Source organism: Nilaparvata lugens, chromosome 13 (genome assembly GCF_014356525.2).
Source record: "Nilaparvata lugens isolate BPH chromosome 13, ASM1435652v1, whole genome shotgun sequence".
NCBI lineage: Eukaryota > Metazoa > Arthropoda > Insecta > Hemiptera > Delphacidae > Nilaparvata > Nilaparvata lugens.
Window position 1 is genome coordinate 5,247,657 of NC_052516.1, and position 20,216 is coordinate 5,267,872.

Here is a 20,216-nt window from a genome sequence, read left to right on the forward strand (position 1 = left end):
TTCCATATGAATTGGATAGAAGCGAAATCTCATAATTTGACAGAAGATCAAGTAGGTGATTTAATAACTGATAAGATGGGATTAAGTATCTACGCCGATGTTCTAAAACCCTAAAGTTAGGATCATATCAATCTTTAACCGATTTTCACTATGCAAATTGCTTGAGAGAAATAGCTACATTCATTTCAATCTTCACATGCATTTTTCCAAGCTGAAACAAGAGTATGTACGTGTTAATGTACGAATTAGAACAGAGATGCATTCGTCCTTATGAACTCTGCAAACGTGCCGATACTCGAGTATTGAATTAGAGCGGAACTGCATTTGTCCTTGTAAGCTATGTGAACTGAAATTGCAAAACGTGACAATAGTGACGTATTGAATTAGAGCCATAAAAATGAGGTAAAGTCATAAAAAAAAGCGTCAAAAACCGCGTTTCATATCTACTCATATTGAATGAAAAAGACTAAGAAATTGTCAAAAAACCACTGATTTATTGATAATTAGAAAGACCGGTTTCAGTTATTACACCATTGTCAATCTCTGATAAAATCAGTTTATCAGAGATTGACAATGGTGTAATAACCGAAACCGGTCTTTCTAATTATCAATAAATCAGTGGTTTTTTGACAATTTCTTAGTCTTTTTCATTCAATACCTATATTTCTAATAAATATTTCATGATTCAATAACTAATAATGTATAATTAAGTTTGTAGTGTGAATGTTGATGTTGTGGAACATTTCCATAATTTAATTTTTTATTTAATTAAACTGGATTTTTGACAACGTTCTAAGTCTATTCAATTAATAATGTATATGTTTGTATTGATACTTCAACCACATTTGTATAAAACTGGAAAAAATGAAGGATGTAATAACACATCTTCGAATGCAACATTTATGGGGAAAAACACAGGACCCTCTATCCTTTGGGGGTATTCCTTCCCCTTTCATACCTCTTGGTTTTTGCCCCCCCCCCCACCGCCTAGCAGTTTGGTGAAATGGCGCCACTGTGCAAGTGCACGCGTAGTCATGCATGACCACAAGCATTCAGATGAGAAGAACCAATGAACGCGAGATAAGAAAAATACAGTCTCTCAACTTGAGGTTATTAACAGTTCGACTTCTCAATTGATACTGATAAAATCCAATGACAAGAACTTGTAACCAAAATGAAACAAGTATTTTGATGACTATTCCTGTATAGACGAGAGAGAGTGAGAGGGTGAAAGAGTGAGGGCTTCAGAGACTAATCAAGATGATACCAGTAGCAGTAGACAATAATTAGCCTACCTCAAGAAACCCTGTTATTACTAGAAACCAATTACTAGTTATCAGAAATACTTCTGGAAAATTCTATGATTTTCCTGCAATTATTATTGTGAAAGTAAAAACTCTCAATAATAGAGCAATAGTAACAGATATGATTAAATTCATAGGAATAGATTCGAGGTGATAATAATACTGTGCTCACATTCTCACAAGATACTGTGAATAATTGAGAGCTAATTGTCGCCTTTCCAAAGCTGTAATTATCGGTTATTTCAGTGGAAAACCCTTCAAGGATAAGGGGATGTCTCAGAAGTTTTCTTAAGAAAGAATTATTATTTCTTTGGGCTCTGGGCAGTTGAGACCTCATCAAAAAGTGGTAGGTTAGTGTAGAGTTTGGTTTGCTGGGAGACAGCAATACAATACAATACAATACAAACTTCTAAAATATATATTATTCTTAATTTGTTTTGGTGTTAATTTGTATGTTGGAGAGATCTGAAAGTATATGAGTACAATAAAGTATCAAGAGGGGTATTCCCATTGGATGCTTCAATTTAATCATTCATTCCAAACGAAATTAATCACTTATCAAATAACTACATAGTTCTGACGTATAAAACTATTTACTAGTCGAATTAGCAACTAATATAAGGATCAAAACATAGTGGGGCGGCGAAAGTAAATATTATATCAGAGAAGGTAGCTGAGAGTGTTGAAAAGTAAACTGTCTTCGTGTTAAGTAAGTTGAGACTTGACCCTCCATCCGGAGAAATAACAGCTATTCCAATAATTTGTGTAAAAATTGCGACATCCTGAAATTTTCTACTTCCCCGATATACATCAAACCACATCCCCGATATTCTATTAGTGTTGACAAAGTTTCAGGGCTGAATGATTAAAAGGAAACTTAATTTTTATAGTGGAATTTGAAAACATCGGGAATATGTTTTTCTTTTGAATGTCACCTTTCCCAGAATTGAGAGATGTGATGGGTAAGAATTCTATAACTAAATAGCGGCGAGAAAGTCTCCTTTCTATTGGTGTCTGAACAATCTTTATCCGACCTATTTCTCAATCAATGATTATGCTAGTCAATGTCAAGATATATCACTTTTATTTATTTATTAAATCATTCAGAATTAAACAACTTACAGAAAAGTACCAAAAGTAACAATACATTTTTCATTTTTCGACCGAATTTGACTTATGATGCATGATTTTGGACCGCCTTGACGAGCCGAGAAGAATGAAGTGTAGTAGGCTACGTTGAAATCTGAGCATTGCGTCAAAAGTTATAAGTGTTTGAAATTTTGATCCTTGAGGTGTCTTTAAGCGCGCCTCTCCACTAGGAAATACTGAAATGAAGTGCATCTAACGGGTGATTCTCATAGAACATGATCTCATGAACTTATGTCATTGTGCGAAATATCAATCTGAGGACAATGTAGTTGGTGATGATGGTTGAAGCTGAAAATGAGGTGTTTTTCACAATACAAGGAGCATTGTTCTCAGGTGTACCTGAAAATCTATTTGAGATAGAGCTCTCTCCCTGATTTCAGATTGTGGAGCGCAAAAATACGCTCAGAGGAATTTTGAATTATACATCTAAATGTTAACAATCGGAAGATATTGTTGATCAAAAACTGAAATTCATCAAAATTGATTTTTCCTTCAAATTTCACTCATTTTTGAAAAATCATAACTCAGTACTCATTGGAGATAGAGAGTTCCGAATGATCTCATTTTATTCAGAAGTTTTTAATCTAAAAAAAGGCGAGAACAGATTTTTCTGTCCGATCACGAGATTTGGCATAAATAGCTGAAAACTGGAGAATGAGCCGAAAATACGAGGTTTTTGGGCCACTCTGTATCTAGCACAAGGAAATTTTGCATGAAGAAATTGGTTCTGGACTTCTCTTATGTACCCAAATAATATATTAAAAAATCAGAACTACAATATAAATTGCAAGCACACCCCCTTTTTTATGTCTATATTGACTGGACTATATTATAACCATCCTTGGTAAATTGAGAATCTATGAGCAAAATTTCAAGTTAATCAGTGCAGTAGTTGAGACGTGATGATGCGTCATTCCGTATATTTCCACTACGTGTATAAGCATAGCCACCTCTAATACAAGGCCCTGGCCTACGTTATTGCAACGTCGCAGTGTAAGCCTAGAATCTGATACATGATTGGTGAAAAATATCAGCTGGTATTTTTTAAAATGTTTTTCACCAATCATGTTTAGATTCTAGGCCTACACTGCGACTTTGCAATATCGTAGGCCAGGGCCTTGTATTAGAGGTGGCTATGGTATAAGCCGTTTCTTTCCTTTATTATATTATAGACACAGAATTAATAATAGCATGTTAATAATAGCAATTAATAGCAATAATAGCAATAATAGCAATAATAGCAATTAATAATAGCAATAATTATAGGAGTTTTCTCTGATTATAGATTATCTGTCATTTCCAGGTACAGTACCGCTTTTAGGTATGGGCAACACCGCATCTATGCGTCAATTCGTGAACCTGCTCCGCTATGACAAACCATCAAACTCTCTTCCAATATTTCTATCAATATTTCTGACAATTATCGGATTTGTGACCGTTATAACCGCTGCTCTAAACGAGAAAGACGTCGACACATCCTTGGAAGCGATCAAAGATATTGTTTCCGTTTCCATTGGTAGTTTCGTCTGTATTATTGAACAGAGTTTGTATCCTGAGAGAACTCTCAATTTGATACAAGTCATAGAGGACGACTTCGTGGTGGACAGAGAGGAACTGAGGGAGAGAGGAGATGGACTATGGACGGAGATTGGAGAGTTGTACCAGAGAAAGAGAGAAGATATGAGGGAGAAATTTCAGTATCTGTACTGGGCGATAGTTTTCATATTCTGCGGATATTTCAGCAAACATTTTCTGAACCGGGTTTTGGGAATTGAGGTGCAGTCCAAGGAAAGATGGCCGACTCCGTTCCTGTATCCTCTACCCCTATCTCCGTCCTCTTCTTACCTGTTTTACACCTATACGTTGCATGTTATCATACTAGCTTCAGCATGTGTTGAAGGTTGTATTATGGTAACAACGGTTACAGTCTCTACGGAGAAAATTATGGCCGATTTTGAAACTTTGTACTTGCTTCTTGATTATATGAGCAATGATTTTTCGGATTCAAATATCGGAAATGTCAGGAATTATTCTTCGAATTCAAGTTGCCAAAATGTCAGCAGTAGTTTCCCAGAACCAAGTAGAAAGAATGTCTGGAAATATTCCTCCAATTCAAGAAGCAAGAGTGTCAACAATGATTTCTCGGATTCAAATATCGGAAATGTGAGGAATTATTCTTCGAATTCAAGTTGCCAAAATGTCAGCAGTAGTTTCCCAGAACCAAGTAGGAAGAATGTCTGGAAATATTCCTCCAATTCAAGAAGCAAGAGTTTCAACAATGATTTCTCGGATTTAAGAAACAAAAATGTTAACAATGATTTTCTTGATCCAAGTAGCAAAAATGTCGGAAATTATTTTCCACATTCAATTATCAAAAATGTGGGGAGTAATTTTTTGGCTTCAAGGAGCAAGAATACCATCAATGATTTTTGGAATTCAAGCAGCGAAAATGAGAAGGAAAAAAGGAGATTGATGTATGAAGAGAGAGACAGTACGAGGTCGAGGAGTGGCGGTGATCTTAGAGGTGATATGAGACGTATAGTTAGATGTCATCAAATGATTAACAGGTAAATCAATCAATCATTTATTTATCGATACAATTAATTTATTTATTTATTCAATCATTCAAAATAACATAACTTCCAGAAAAGTACCACAGGCTTTAGCTCAAAGCGGTGCCATTAAAACCAATCAGAGAAGACTTATCATTGATTTCATTAGTCGAACATCGTTAAACGACGACCAATTTAAGTCTTCAAAATCTAAGGCTCAACTCACACTTCTTTTCATTGACTTCATTAGTTTAAGGCTCAACTTACACCTACGCGACTCAGGTCGAGAAGAGACTCGACTCTAGTGGAGAGCATGTGTTTCCAAATGGTGACACTCAGACCAGTAGACTCTAGTCTCCGCGACTGTCACCATTTGAAAACACATGCTCTCCACCAGAGTCGAGTCTCTTCTCCACCTGAGTCGCGTAAGTGTGAGTTGAGCCTCAGACTTTGAAGACTTAATTGATCGTTGTTTAAAGGTTCTCATGTCTCTATTTTGGAAACTTGGCGTGTCTTCTCTCAGCCAATAAATAAATAAATGTTTTATTGCAGTAGCAAGTGAGAACATCAAAATGCATTACAACGTCGAATGGTAACAACAAAAGCAAACACATAACAGATAAAATAGAACAATTAGCCACTAACTCACAATATTGTACATAGATAAATCACATTATAACTAGTGCTACGCCCAGAATTCTCTGATCTCAATGTAATAATCATCTAATAAATGAATATTTCTATGAATTAATATTACTATAAATTAATGGCAGTAGAGATCAACCTTCATTAGTCAACAGCATATGGTCGATCGTAGGGCTTTACTCACACCATAGTGAGGTCCAAATCATAATGGCAGTGGAGAAAGATAGGAGATCAACGTTGCCGATCCTCTGTCTTGTCAATGCTTTCTATAGACGGTATCTGATACAGGTTTATTGATGTAATATCAACTGTTCATTCTCATTGAAAACAATCAATTATATTCTATTAGGCAAGAAATTGTATTTTTCAATAATTTCGTAATTAAGATGAAATATCTTGTTAATTAGTTATCAATTCTACATTATTGAAAAACGATCTGGCAACAGAGAAAAAGATAGCGCCATCCGCTTTGTTGAATGATAGACAAGGATAGCAATACCATTGCCAATCAAACACTGCCATTATAATGCGGACCTCCCTATAGAGAAAAGATAGCATATAAGGAGATACTACACCGTCATGCTAATGCTACCTATCTAATTTCTCTTGTAGCATTTAAAAACAAATAATAACAATGAGGAAACAAAGCAATGATAACAAAACATTGTGATAATAAATAAATTAGACCGACTTTCCATGAGTGGATAACCATGGGTTATCCACTCATCGATAACCGATGGATAACCGACTCATGGATAACTAGATTAATATAAAGTAGATACAGTATAATGAGTGGATAACCCATGGTATAGGGCGTTTATGTACCAAATTTCACTGTTAACTCAAGCCGATAGTCCTAGTAGTTGTTTTTGATGAAGCTATGTGACGTTTGGTAGTCTCTCATATTGTGCCCTTCTTACAATCTCAACCCAACAAAACAGTAATGATAGATTAGTAGTCGACATTAAATCGGTTTGAGTTAACAAGAAATCTGCTATAAATTTGGAACATAAACGATGTTTATGTTGATACCCATGGGATATCTTCTTCTTATGGTATCTTTCCTCTGTGGTATCACTATAAAAGATACAGTATCACCACACATGATACAGTATCAACCCAATAAGATAAAATACCATCTCAACTTGATACACAACACCATAATTTGATACCAAACTTCCAATCTTTGAATCAATTCTACAAACATAATTATTATTTAACGAAAATCCTAAATAAATGCTGTAAATCACCCCGAAGACTTCTGCTACTGCAGACATTGACAACAGGGTTAACAGCTAGATGGAAATTCGATGAGAATTTTTGGATAGTAGTTTTGCAGTAGCAGAAGTCTTCGGGGTTATTTACAGAATTTATTTAGGATTTTCGTTAAATAATAATTATGTTTGTAGAATTGATTCAAAGATTGGAAGTTTGGTATCAAATTATGGTGTTGTGTATCAAGTTGAGATGGTATTTTATCTTATTGGGTTGATACTGTATCATGTGTGGTGATACTGTATCTTTTATAGTGATACCACAGAGAAAAGATTATCGTTAAATAATAATTATACATCAATTAGCATTTGAATAAATGCATTCTCCATTTAATTCCATCTGAAAATTCTACAAACCATGGGATATCAAAAATTTGCTTGTGATTTGGGACTTATATGCTTATGGGACGACAATATGGGTATTGGACAATATGGGTGTGGGACAATCTCATACGCTGCTCAATGTCTAAACTTTCAGCTTACTAGAGATTGATAATGGTGTAACAACAGAAACTAGTAGGCCTACCTTAAATTATTCTTATAAATCAGAGATTTTGACAATAGATAATCGATTCGTTTTTATTCAATACATGGAGGAATAAATAATTGAGAATTAATTATCAATTTTCAGAAACCTCAAAATATGCACAGATTGTTCAGCGTTTGCAATTACAGGAGCTCTTGCTGTTATCATAAACGACTCTTGTTCTAATGCTTTCTTCATGCTCAAGGTAGGATAAATCTATCATCATTCTTCTTCTTCTTCTTCCGTCTTCTTCTTATTCTTCTTCTTCTTCTCTTCTTCTTCTTCTTCTTCTTCTTCTTCTTCTTCTTCTTCTTCTTCTCTTCTTCTTCTTCTTCTTCTTCTTCTTCTTCTTCTTCTTCTTCTTCTTCTTCTTCTTCTTCTTCTTCTTCTTCTTCTTCTTCTTCTTCTTCTTCTTCTTCTTCTTCTTCTTCTTCTTCTTCTTCTTCTTCTTCTTCTTCTTCTTCTTCTTCTTCTTCAACTTCTTCTTCTCCTGTCTTCTTTTGCTTCTTCTTCAGCTTTTTCTTGTTGTTTTTCTCATTTCTCCTTCTTCTTCTACTTACAACTTATCCGTCTTTGAATCTCTTTAAATCTTTCACTTAACGTACAGCAAACAGTTCAACTACAGGAACATAATAGGGAATTTTATTATCTACAAGAAAGGTTATGAGTAAACGATAGATCAGTTCTCCATTATATTAAAGAAATTAAGATAATTTTTATGTTGTTCATGTACTTGGAAATGTTGTTAATTATTTTGTTATTCACAAATTGCAGAACAATAATTTGAAGAAGACTGTGAGCTATGCATTCATATTTATAGTGGAAAATCTGCTTCTGCTTTTCTTATGCCAAAACGGACAACGCATTTTCAACCAGGTGAGCATTGGAACACATACTGGGCCTCACAGGCTGGAGAAATCGCTCAAAATGCCGTTGATATTTTTTCAGCTGATCTATTGAAAGCAGTGGAAAGTGAAGAGAAATAGTTTTATAGTCAGGTCCAAGTTGGCAGTGGAGGAAGATGGGAGAACAGCATTGCCGATTCTGTAGCTGATATCGGTATATCTGATGTAATATCAACTACAGTTGAACCTCTGTATAACGAAGTTGATTATCCCAAGAAAAAATTCGCTGCAGAGACGAGGTATTCGTTATTGAGAGGTTGCTCTGTCAAGAAAACTGCCACAATCTTATAAATCAAGGGCGGTAATTAAAAATGATTTGGGCGGTAGTTGGGCAAACATTTAAAGAATATACCACTCTCATCAACATAGAAATCGTCTTTCGGTTTATAATAATTATTATTTAGAACTATTCTGAGAACATTTTCTTTTCAGAAATCACGAGAGGGTACATATCAACATTAGCACTTTCACCTGACATCACTTTTTGGACGATGTCATGCCGTTTTTTGAATTTTTCTTACCAGCCGTTACTTGCCTTAAAGCAACTGTATCTCATTGATACAGCAAATTCTAAAGCCTTTTCATTGATTAAATTCCCTGACAATGGAAGATTTTTCTCGTGCATTACAGTCACCCATTTTATCACCGGTTATCAGTATCATCAAATTTACAATGTTACAAATCATTAACACTTAGTTTTAGAATCTGATCACGATTTTTTAGAAACTGAATGAAACAGAGTACAGTAACTTAAACCAACAAAATTGAAATGTGTAACAAAAGCAAATGGTGGGAGGATGGAAAAATCCAGCATTTCCATTCCTTTATCTATGAATGGCGAGTTCTAACAATTGAAATGTGAGGCAAAAGCAAGAATAAGAAAGTCCAGTCGTTTACTTGCCTGGTCTACGAATGACAAGCTCTTGGAAGTCTATTTGCATTCAATTTCCGACATGTTTTTCAACCTCTATTGACTGTCTACCACCCTATCTTCTTCCTACTTGAATTGCCATTTATTTTTAGTCCTTTAGTCCGTTATTATTGAACTTTCTTCTGAAACTAAAGAATTCTTTGAAAATGACTCCCTGCTTCCTAAAAACACACTACATTTTCTATGTTGAAGTCAGAGAAAACTTTGTTGTTGAGAGGTCCGAAATTCGTCAAATAGAGGTAAATTAGCAGCAAAAACTCTAAAATGTCATAGGACCAGGTAAAAACTCGTTGTGTAGAGGATTTCGTTAAGTGGAGGTTCATTATAGAGAGGTTCGACTGTATTTATTCTTGTTCAGAACAACCAATTATATTTCATAGGTCGTGAAATATTTTTCTCAACGATTCAATCTACAATTCTCATAATTGTCTTTAAATATTTTGTAAATCAATTGAATCTCTACATTGTTGAAAAATGATCTGGCAACGTTGCAGAGCTAGAATGGGATAGAGCTATCTGTTTTGTGGAATGACAGACGAGGATAGCAATACCATTGTGCTGCTATTATAACGTGGACCTCACTAGAGTTAGGTCTAATATTCTTTCTTCATATGATATGATCTCTCTTGTTTCTGTATTTGTATCTATGTTTCTATGATTGATTTTCTATTTTTTTATTGAATTTTCTAGAATGATATCCTGCGTAGATATTTGGCAGAACTTCCATGGACGGATAAACCTCGATGGTTCAGACAGACTGTCCATATGATGATGACACGAGCAAACTTTGATACTGAAATGAGACCTTATGGCATTTTTGTTCTCAACTATGTTTCGTTTAAAGATGTCAGTATTAATTTTATTTTTTCATTTTATCTGATAATAATATGTCATGTAGGCTATCTATTTGTGATTCGATTAGATCTATTATAAATGCTATATATAATACCATAGAGAAACAATAGCGTAAGTAGATATCCCATGGTATAGGGAATTTATGTCGCAACTTCTAGTGTTATCTCAAGGTTACAATACTATCGTTCAAAAACATCAAACATTTTGAAAATGTATCTTTTCCATAAGCAACAGATGCTCTTTTGTATCTTCTCAAAAGCAGCTTGTTGCATCTGAAAAGATACACGAGAAGCTGCAATGTATCTTCCCATAAGCAACAGATGCTCTTTTGTATCTTCTCAAAAGCAACTTGTTGCATCTGAAAAGATACACTGGGAGCTTCAATGTATCCTCCCATAAGCAACAGATGCTCTTTTGCATCTTCTCGAAAGTAACGTGCTGCATTCTAAAAGATACACGAGGAGCTTCAATGTATCTTCCCATAAGCAACAGATGCTCTATTGTATCTTCTCAAAAGCAACGTGCTGTATTCTAAAAGATACACGAGAAGCTTCAATGTATCTTTTCATAAGCAACAGATGCTCTTCTTTATCTTCTGAAAAGCAACTTGTTGCATCCGAAAAGATACACGAGTAGCTTCAATGTATCTTCCCATAAGCAACAAATGCTCTTTTGTATCTTCTCAAAAGCAACGTGCTGTATCCGAAAAGATACACAAGGAACTTTTTGGAGCTACATCCTTTTAGCACAACACAGCCTATAAGCTAAGATTTGTTCAACATGCTCTTTCAATAGTAGTTGGTGATACGTTGCCTCAGCTAGGGAGGTCAAAGGTCTAAGATCTCTGAAGCTTGATGTTTTTGCAAAGCCGTAAATATTATCATAGAGAAACAATATCATAAGTGAATATCCCATGGTATAGGGCGTTTATGTCGCAACTTCTAGTGTTATCTCAAGCCGATTACTGTCGATTATTGTCAATTTTTACTGTTTTGTTGGGGTGATAGTGTATGAACAGCACAATTCGAGAGACTACCAGCGTCACACAGCTGCATAGGAAAGAACTACGTGAACTATCGGCTTGGGATAACAATAAAAGTTGCGACATAAACGCCCTATACCATGGGATATCTACTTATGCTATCGTTTCTCTATGATAATACCTTGGAGAAAAATTCCATGGTATAGATCGTTTTTGTTTCAAATTCCACTGTTATTTCAATCCGTTTATTATTGTCGATTACTATAGACTTTTGTCAGGGATTATTATCACTATCCAAACTATAATCATAGAGAAGAATATGGCAAAAGAAGATATCTCATTGTTGTTTGTGTTACAAATTTCTGAGAGTTTATTGAATATAATCATTCTATTATATTCGGTTTTTAATCAAATCAAATTAAAAAATCTGGTGTGACGCACTCACACAACTTTCCTTGCCGTTATGAAAATAGATCACCTGACGCTAGTGTTCCCGCGCATACTAGTTTACTATTCAAGGGTCTGAGCCAACTGGTGACAGGACAATAACGCTGCAGACACACGATGTGAGCTATCTCTTCATAGTGAATCATTTAATAGAATCAACAGTTGCCAACAGTTTGCAATTGAATAATAACATTTTCTAGAATTTCGAGCTTATTTTCAATTTTAGGTGAAAATGTTACTAAACATTAATTGTAGAGATTCTCATGCTGAATCTTTTCCACTTGATTTTTTCTGTTTAAATTGTATCTGAAGCCTGATAATTGGGAATCTGAAATCAAACTTTGCATAGATGGGGCGGAACTCCTGAAATTTTTACAGATATGGGACTCGTGGCAGTTGATAGAGCTTATCAATGACTATTCTAGATGTAAATTCGATCAAAATCGTTCGAGCCGTTTTTGAGAAAATCGCAAAAAACCCTGGTTTTGACAACATTTTCGCCATTTTAGCCGCCATCTTGAATTGCATTAAATCGAAATTGTTCGTGTCGGATCCTTATAGGGTAAGGACCTTACGTTCCAAATTTCAAGTCATTCTGTTAATTGGGAGATGAGATATCGACACACACACACACACACATACAGACCAATACCCAAAAACCAATTTTTTGGACTCAGGGGACCTTGAAACGTATAGAAATTTAGAAATTGGGGTATCTTAATTTTTTTTCGGAAAGCAATACTTTCTTTACCTATTGTAATAGGGCAAGGAAAGTAAAACAACTACTAGGACTATCGGTTAGAGTTAACAGTGAAATTTGGAACTTAAACGCCCTACACCATGGAATGAATATCTTGTGCTATCTTTTATCTATGGTAATACTATATATATGATACTTCTCTTAAAATACTGTTCTTATTTTTCAGATAATGAAATTCACATTCTCCGTTGGCAATGTACTCTACACCAAGAAATTGAGAAGTCAATCCCAACTATAATCAGCAAAAATTGTCTTCAAATATGATTTTGAATAAAAGTAATTCTCATTTATACATTGAAAATGAAAACTGCGATCTCCGAATCCTTTCTTTTATTATATTCAATCAGAGACTATCCTCAAATTTTGTTGATATTATTACATGGGATTTATTATAATTTATTAAAAACTGATTCGCATTGGAACTTCTTCGTTGTATTAGTATTTTTAACCAATGGAAGTATCCACATGTTACGTCACAATACCATTTTCATAAGAAAAATAACAGTTACAAGCAAACAGAAATATAATGAAAACAGACACTAAAAGTAAATACAGTTAGTAAGTATTAACATAGAGAATAGATAACGTAAGAAGATCGATGGTATATGTTGTTCATGTTACAATTATTTTATAGCCGATTTTTTTGTTAACTGAAGCCGATTACTGTCGACTACTGTCTATTACTGATTTGTTGGGGGTGAGAGTGTGAGAACGGCACAGTATGAGGGACTACCAGCGTCACATAGCTTCACCAAAAACAACTACTAGAACTATCGGCTTGAGTTAACATTGAAATTTGCAACATAAACTCCCTATAACATGAGATATCTTTTTATGCCATCTTTTCTATACGAAGGGTTGCACTAGATACCGGTACCTAATGCTAATATTTTAAAGTTTAGGCGTATCTTTGAGGAACAAATGAGACTGGGGTACCAGTTTTTAGATACTTCTCCAAACTTCACGTCTCTTCAGGTCCGTCATTTTTCATTAAAATTCTTTTTTCCAAACATTGTTCTATAGGAAATTTTGTCCGCAACAAAATCGTTCCTCTACAAAATTTCGCTGAAACGCATGGTTCAGAAGTTATATGCAAAATACTTGATGAACTACAAGTTTTTAGTTACTTTTTCAAACTTTATGACTCTGTATTTCCTCCATTTTCTATTAAAATCACGTATTTCACAAACTGTTTTATTGAAAATGTTCTTTTCTACAAAATTGTTCCTATACAAAATCTCGCTTAAACGCCCTGTTCAGAAGTTACACGCAAAAAACTGAAGTAACTACAGATTTTTATCTTCATGAAAAAGGAATGATCCTTTCTCAGACTGAAGCTTGGCTGCAGATTTTGCAGTAGTAAATGGGAGACTGAACGCTTACGCATTCTAGCGTCAGAAGCTGGAACTAGAACCGGACCTTCAAAGTGCATTTCTTCAGTTTTTGTAATATAACAAGCTTACCGTTCATTTTATCAAAAAATGCCAAGAGACATAATTTAAAAAGGATGAGAAACTGTATCTGATTCGATCATAGTATTTTAGATTTAGCTTCATATAAAATAGCAATTATCAGTTTTGTAAACATGGTGAGTGAGATTGACTACTTTTTTCCATTAGATTTTAAAGAATTGTGAATGAATTTGATATTTAATCGAAATTACTATCGGAGAACAATTATCCAACAATAACATTTCTCACAAATTTCATTCAGTGATAAATTTCGATATTATTAACGATAAGCTAGTAATTTACAGAAGACTAGGATGATGTACTGTTTTTGTTGAATGAGTTAGTTACATTTTCTACCACTAGATGGCATAAGCGTTCAGTCTGGATATTCAGATCCTGGCTTTTGATACAGCTTCCAATCCAATGACTGGCATTTCTCAAGGGATTTGTATAGAGGAGTCGGTAGTAGTTCTAGTTTTTCATTAATAACTTCTAAATGGTTTGTTTTAGCCAAATTTTGGTTATCACAATTTTTGTAGTAAACAAAATGCTCTACAAGACAGTTTATACCATTTATTTTTTGAATTAATATTAGGCGAGATTTAAAGCTGCAAAGAAGAAGTGGATGGTAATTTCGACGCTATTTGCTCAGATTTTCAGTCAATAGCTCTATTGAAAGACAGATTTACCACTGGAAAAGTTTTAGAATAAGTTTATCTATATCATAAAATATTCTCCTCTCAGTTCCGATGAAAATTATAATATTGAGAAAAATAAAATTGAGAAAATAAAATTGGTAGACTATTGAATTTGAATTTTAGTTGTAATTTCAGTTTCAATATATTCTATTTTTTGCTCTACAGTGAGGTCCACGTTATAATGGCAGTATTTGATCAACATTGATGCTGCTATCCTTGTCTATCATTCGACAAAGCAGATAGCGATATCCTTTTCTAGCCCCGTAAAGCTGTCTTATTGTTCTAAAGCAACGTGTAAATAAAAATAATTAACAGAATATTTCATGTCAAGGAAATTTATTATTTGATGATTGAGGAACATATTCTCCTGATGAATAAAATAATGGATAATTGATGATTTTAAACAAGAATGAACAGTTCATTTTACATAAGATATACCGGTATCAGATTATCTTCTATAGAAGACAGTTCCAAGGCAGAGAGTTGGCAAAGCTGTTCTTCTATCTTTCTCTACTGCCATTGTAACGTGGACCTCACTATAGCCTCAATCGCCTATAGTCTTTTCTAGATCTTTGACGTAATCAATCCAATATATCGATCAGCAAATAACACATTAGAAGCTCAACATTGATGTAGATCAATCAATCAAATCACTCATGATTGATTCACTCTTTTATTTAAACGTTTGCTTCAAGCTCGATTGACATATTCCCCAGCGAAACGTTTCATTAGTTTATAGAAGCTACTATCTACAAGCTGTCTAACTTTTGGAAGGAATATTCAAATATCTTAAATATGGGTGACTCAAATAGAAGAGTATTCCTATACTTGGTTGGATCCTTTATGATTGGTTTGTGTATTTTCGAGGTCAGTAACACATTTTTCATGCTAATTCATTAATATTATCAATTCTAGAAGAATATAATCTGGTTGAGTAGAGTCTTGAATTTCATGATCCATCTCAAAATGATATGTTCCATAGTTATGTTTTAACACAAAATTTCAACTTGAAGGCCCGGTTGCACAAAATCCGGTTAAATTTTAACCGTGATTAATTTCACAAGAACCAATCAGAGAAGGATTTTTTGAAAAATAAGACTTCTCTAATTGTTTCTTCTGGAATCAATCACCGTTAAAATTTACCGGCTTTTGTGCAACCGGCACAAAATCTGCAAGCCGTCATTCTTGTGTTTAAACTTGATTATAATCTATTAATTTATTTCATAACTAACATGTAACCCGTGATCCTCAATGGTCTAATTATAAACTTGACAAACTGGAAACTTGACTCACTGGAATCTTTGAGAATTTGAAATAGGCCTATAACCATCCTCGCTGAATTGTCAATCCATATGCAAAATTTCAAGTTTATCAGTTGAGTAGTTCAGACGTGATGATGCGTCATTCGTTAATTTCCTATCCTGTATACCTATAGCTACCGTTTATAGAAGGCATTGACAAGACAGAGGATCGGCAACGTTGTTTTGCTATCTTTCTCCACTGCCATTATAAGGTGGACCTCACTATAGAATGTTGATAAGAAGCTTTTCTTCAATATATTTCCCCAAAATTGGACGGTTTGTCTGCTTTTACTACACCTATGTATATAAATACATATTAGCAGGTAACCCATGCTCCGCAAGGATCCGATTAAAAACTTGACAAACTGAAAACTGGACTCATTGAGATCCTGAACAATTGTAAATAGGCCTATGACCATCCTCGGTAAATTGAGAACCAATACGCAAAATTTCAAGTTATTCAGTTGAGTAATATCATAGAGAAACAATAGCCTAGGTAGATATCCCATAGTATAGGGCGTTTATGTCGCAACTTTCACTGTTATCTCAAGCTGATAGTCCACTTACACCACTTAGTCCACTTAGTTCTTCCCCGTGAAGCTTCATGACGCTGGTAGTCTCTCATATTGTGCCGATCTTACACTCTTACCCGGTCAAAACAGTAAACATCGACAATAATCGACAGTAATCGGCTTGAGATAACAGTAAAAGTTGCGACATAAACGCCCTATAGCATGGGATATCTACTTACGCTATTGTTTCTCTATGGTAATATTGAGACGTGATGATGCGTCATTCGTCAATTTCCCATTCCGTACGTGTATAAGCCAATTCTCTCCTTTATTATATATAACAGATTAGACAGTGTTGCTATCACAACAATGCTTATTATTAAATACTACCATTATAACGTGGACCTCACTATACTAAACTTATATTGAACTGCATTGAAGTTGTCTTATAGATAGATATGCATAGTTAATTATGGAGTTTAGTTGGAAAAATTCAACTATGAATAGAAATAAAAATTTCAGTACCCTTTTTTGAATTATTTTATCACAACATGTTTCAAAATTCATGCCACTTTCAAGTGATTTCATGAGAATCACTTGAAAATGGCATGAATGTTGGTTGAAACATGTTGTGATACAATAATTCAATAAAGGGGACTAAGTGCCGGTTGCACAACAGCCGGTTAAATTTTAACCGTGATTTATTCCACGAGAACCAATCAAGAAGCCGTCTCTTCGAAGCGCCTTCTCTGATTGGTTCCCGTGGAATTAATCTCGGTTAAAATTTAACCGGCTGTTGTGCAACCGGGCCTAAGAGATTTATTTCTATTTATATCACAAGTAGCCCCATACAGACTAGTAGTTCTGTGAACAGTAGACCTCACGCAGAATTCTCATCCACAAGTACCTGATTGAAACTATAGACATTATGGAAATACAGCAATAGACTGGCTTCTCCACACATCTGTGTAATCACTTGTCAGCTGATTTATGATGAATAATTCTATAGTCTGATTTTTACTCTAATATTGGCGTATGAAGGAGGCTCCTTTTTCCTTTTATATTATCCTTGAAATGCAAAATTTCCAAAAACCTTGTATATACGTCGACGCGCAATTAAAATAGGAACATACCTGTAAAATTTCATGAAAATCTATTACCGCGTTATTATAAGAAAACAAAGATATTGTCAAATTTCACTGAAAATTTATTAAAAACTTTAAAACAGAACCATGGTTTCACGTAGTTAACCAACGCATCATCAGCTGTACTGAGGCATTCCTCAGTACAGCTGATGTTGCGTTGGTTAACTACGTGAAACCATGGTTCTGAGGAATGCCTCAGTACAGCTGATGATGCGTTGGTTAACTACGTGAAACCATGGTTCTGTTTTAAAGTTTTTAATAAATTTTCAGTGAAATTTGACAATATCTTTGTTTTCTTATTATGGAGAGATTTCACAACATCACCATCAATTCTACTAATTTTATTACCGCGTTTTTCCGTAAATGCGCAACATATAAACATTTGAACATTAAGAGAAATGCCAAACCGTCAACTTGAATCTTAGACCTCACTTCGCTCGATCAATAAGAGACAAATCTAACTATTTATTTAAAAAATGTTTTTTCCAGGTAACATGTGCTCCTATGGAGAAATCTGAGAAAGAACCTGGAGAAAGCAGTGGTACCAGTTCTGGAGAAAATACCAATACCTATAGAATTGCGGAAATTTTCGAGTTAGCCATGAAAGTGTTAGACGAAAACAAGAACCTATTACTAAAGAAGAAAGAAATCAAAGAACTGTTTGGCGAAGATCTCAAAATTTTGACGGAATCTGAAGAATTAAACTCAGATCTAAGAATGTACGCAGGGGGCCAAACCGCTATCAGATACTATCTCAGACATTTTCCCGACCACGCACCTCTTCTAGATCTGGCCGTGGAAAAGTGGCGGAAAATCGTATCGGATTCTTTCGAGAAAACTCAGAAAACTTCGAAAGAGATCTATGAAAGCTTCATGAATGCTAAACCGTCCCCAAAATCTATCAACGCTTATACTGAAATTGCAGAAGAGATAGCTGATGCTCAAGATAGAAAAATGTCATTAGTTGAGAAAAACTATTTTGCTAAAGGGATTTTTGTTGAGTTGAGTGGTTTGTTTGAGATACTCTACAATTCTAACATTGAGAAGGAAGTATTCACAAAAATATCCTCTCTTTACAAGAAAGGGATTTTCGATGATATTTGTGATTCGATGCAGAATGAAGATTTAGAGTTTTTGTTTGCGCTGTCTTCACAAGGAATTGAGTAAATCTTGTAATATTTACACTCAGTTGCTCAAACGTCTGTTAAATTTCAACCGTGATTAAATGCCACGAGAATTAATCAGAAAACCATTCTTATCAAAACCTTTTCTCTGTTGTTGAACACAGTTTTAAACAAATCTTGTTAAAAGTCTGTTAAATTTTAACTGTGATTAAATGCCATGAGTACAATAAGAGACAGTTCTTTCCAAATAGTTATCTCTGTGTTATACCATAGAGAAACAATAGCTTAAGTAGATATCCCATGGTATAGGGCGTTTATGTCGCAACTTTTACTGTTATCTCAAGCTGATAGTCCACCTAGTTCTTTCCCGTGAAGCTTTATGACGCTGGTAGTCTCTCATGTTGTGCCGTTCATACACCCTTACCCGGTCAAAACAGTAGAAATCTACAGTAATCGGCTTGAGATAACAGTAAAAGTTGCGACATAAATGCCCTATACCATGGGATATCTACCTATGCTATTGTTTGTCTATGGTTATACACAGTTTCAAAAAATCTTGCTAGAAAGTCTGTCAAATCTCAACTGTGATTAAATGCCATGAAACCCTATCAGAAACCGGGGTTACAAATTAGTTTTCTCTGTGTTAAACACAGTTTCAAACAAATCTTGACTTTTCAAGCAGTCGAACATTGGTTCTCGTGGAATTCAATCGTGATTAAAATTGAATAGGCTTTTGTGAAACTGGGCCTAAAATATTCATAATATTGTTGTCGAAAATCAATTCGACTAAAGTGTATGATTAAAGAGTTTGAATAAAATATGTAACTCTTTTTCTTATACTCCTTTTTATTCGATTTCATTCCAACAAAACCCATTTATTTGCCGTGTATAGAAATAGTATGTGGATTTGTCTGTAGCAGGTAACCCATGCTCCGCAATGGTCTATTTTGAAACTAAATTCTTGAAGAATTGAAAATAGGCCTTAACCATTCTTGGTTAATTAAGAATCTATATGCAAAATTTCAAGTTAATCAGTTGAGTAGTTGAGACGTGATGATGCGTCAAACATAATTTTCCTATCCCGTACGTGTATAAGCAACTTCTTTCCTTTATTATAGTATAGATCCACCTTGGAGGTCATTGCTCGTAATGAGCTATATTTGTCAATATTTTCTTTCTTTGTCAATCCCCAAATCTTGTTGTGAAACAATGGCCTGTAAGCAAATACTTGTTTCAAACGGAGGAATATCAGCTGTTGTTTAAACCCAGTATAAAACACATTATGATAAATGCAACCATATCTACAAGTAAACGTGGTTTAGCGTCAAACGTAGTGTTACCATATGGTCCTCAGTTATACCTTACTACTTTCCTTGCCCTATTACTATAGGTAAGGAAAGTATTGCTTTCCGAAAAAAATTAAGGTACCCCAATTTCCATATTTCTATACGTTTCAAGGTCCCCTGAGTCCAAAAAAGTGGTTTTTGGGCATTGATCTGTATGTGTGTGTGTGTGTGTGTGTGTGTGTGTGTGTGTGTGTGTGTGTGTGTGTGTGTGTGTGTGTGTGTGTGTGTGTGTTGTGTGTGTGTGTGTATGTGCGTCTCATCTCATCTCCCAATTAACGGAATGAAATAGAATTTGGGGCTTAAGGTCCT

General features: G+C 34.7%; 2 protein-coding genes across 2 annotated transcripts; both read left to right on the forward strand.

Annotated features, from left to right (window-relative positions):
• Window positions 1-3,776: 3,776 nt before the first annotated feature.
• On the forward strand, window positions 3,777-12,635 carry LOC120354093. The gene is made up of 6 exons (XM_039440333.1): window positions 3,777-4,264; window positions 4,895-5,020; window positions 7,556-7,655; window positions 8,225-8,326; window positions 9,977-10,132; window positions 12,497-12,635. Exons 1-6 carry the CDS (start codon window positions 3,777-3,779, stop codon window positions 12,566-12,568), a joined length of 1,044 nt encoding a protein of 347 aa, XP_039296267.1. The 3' UTR covers window positions 12,569-12,635.
• A 2,562-nt stretch (window positions 12,636-15,197) lies between these two features.
• On the forward strand, window positions 15,198-19,379 carry LOC111050866. Its single transcript, XM_022337239.2, has 2 exons — window positions 15,198-15,346; window positions 17,927-19,379. Exons 1-2 carry the CDS (start codon window positions 15,275-15,277, stop codon window positions 18,602-18,604), a joined length of 750 nt encoding a protein of 249 aa, XP_022192931.2. The 5' UTR covers window positions 15,198-15,274; the 3' UTR covers window positions 18,605-19,379.
• Window positions 19,380-20,216: the final 837 nt, after the last annotated feature.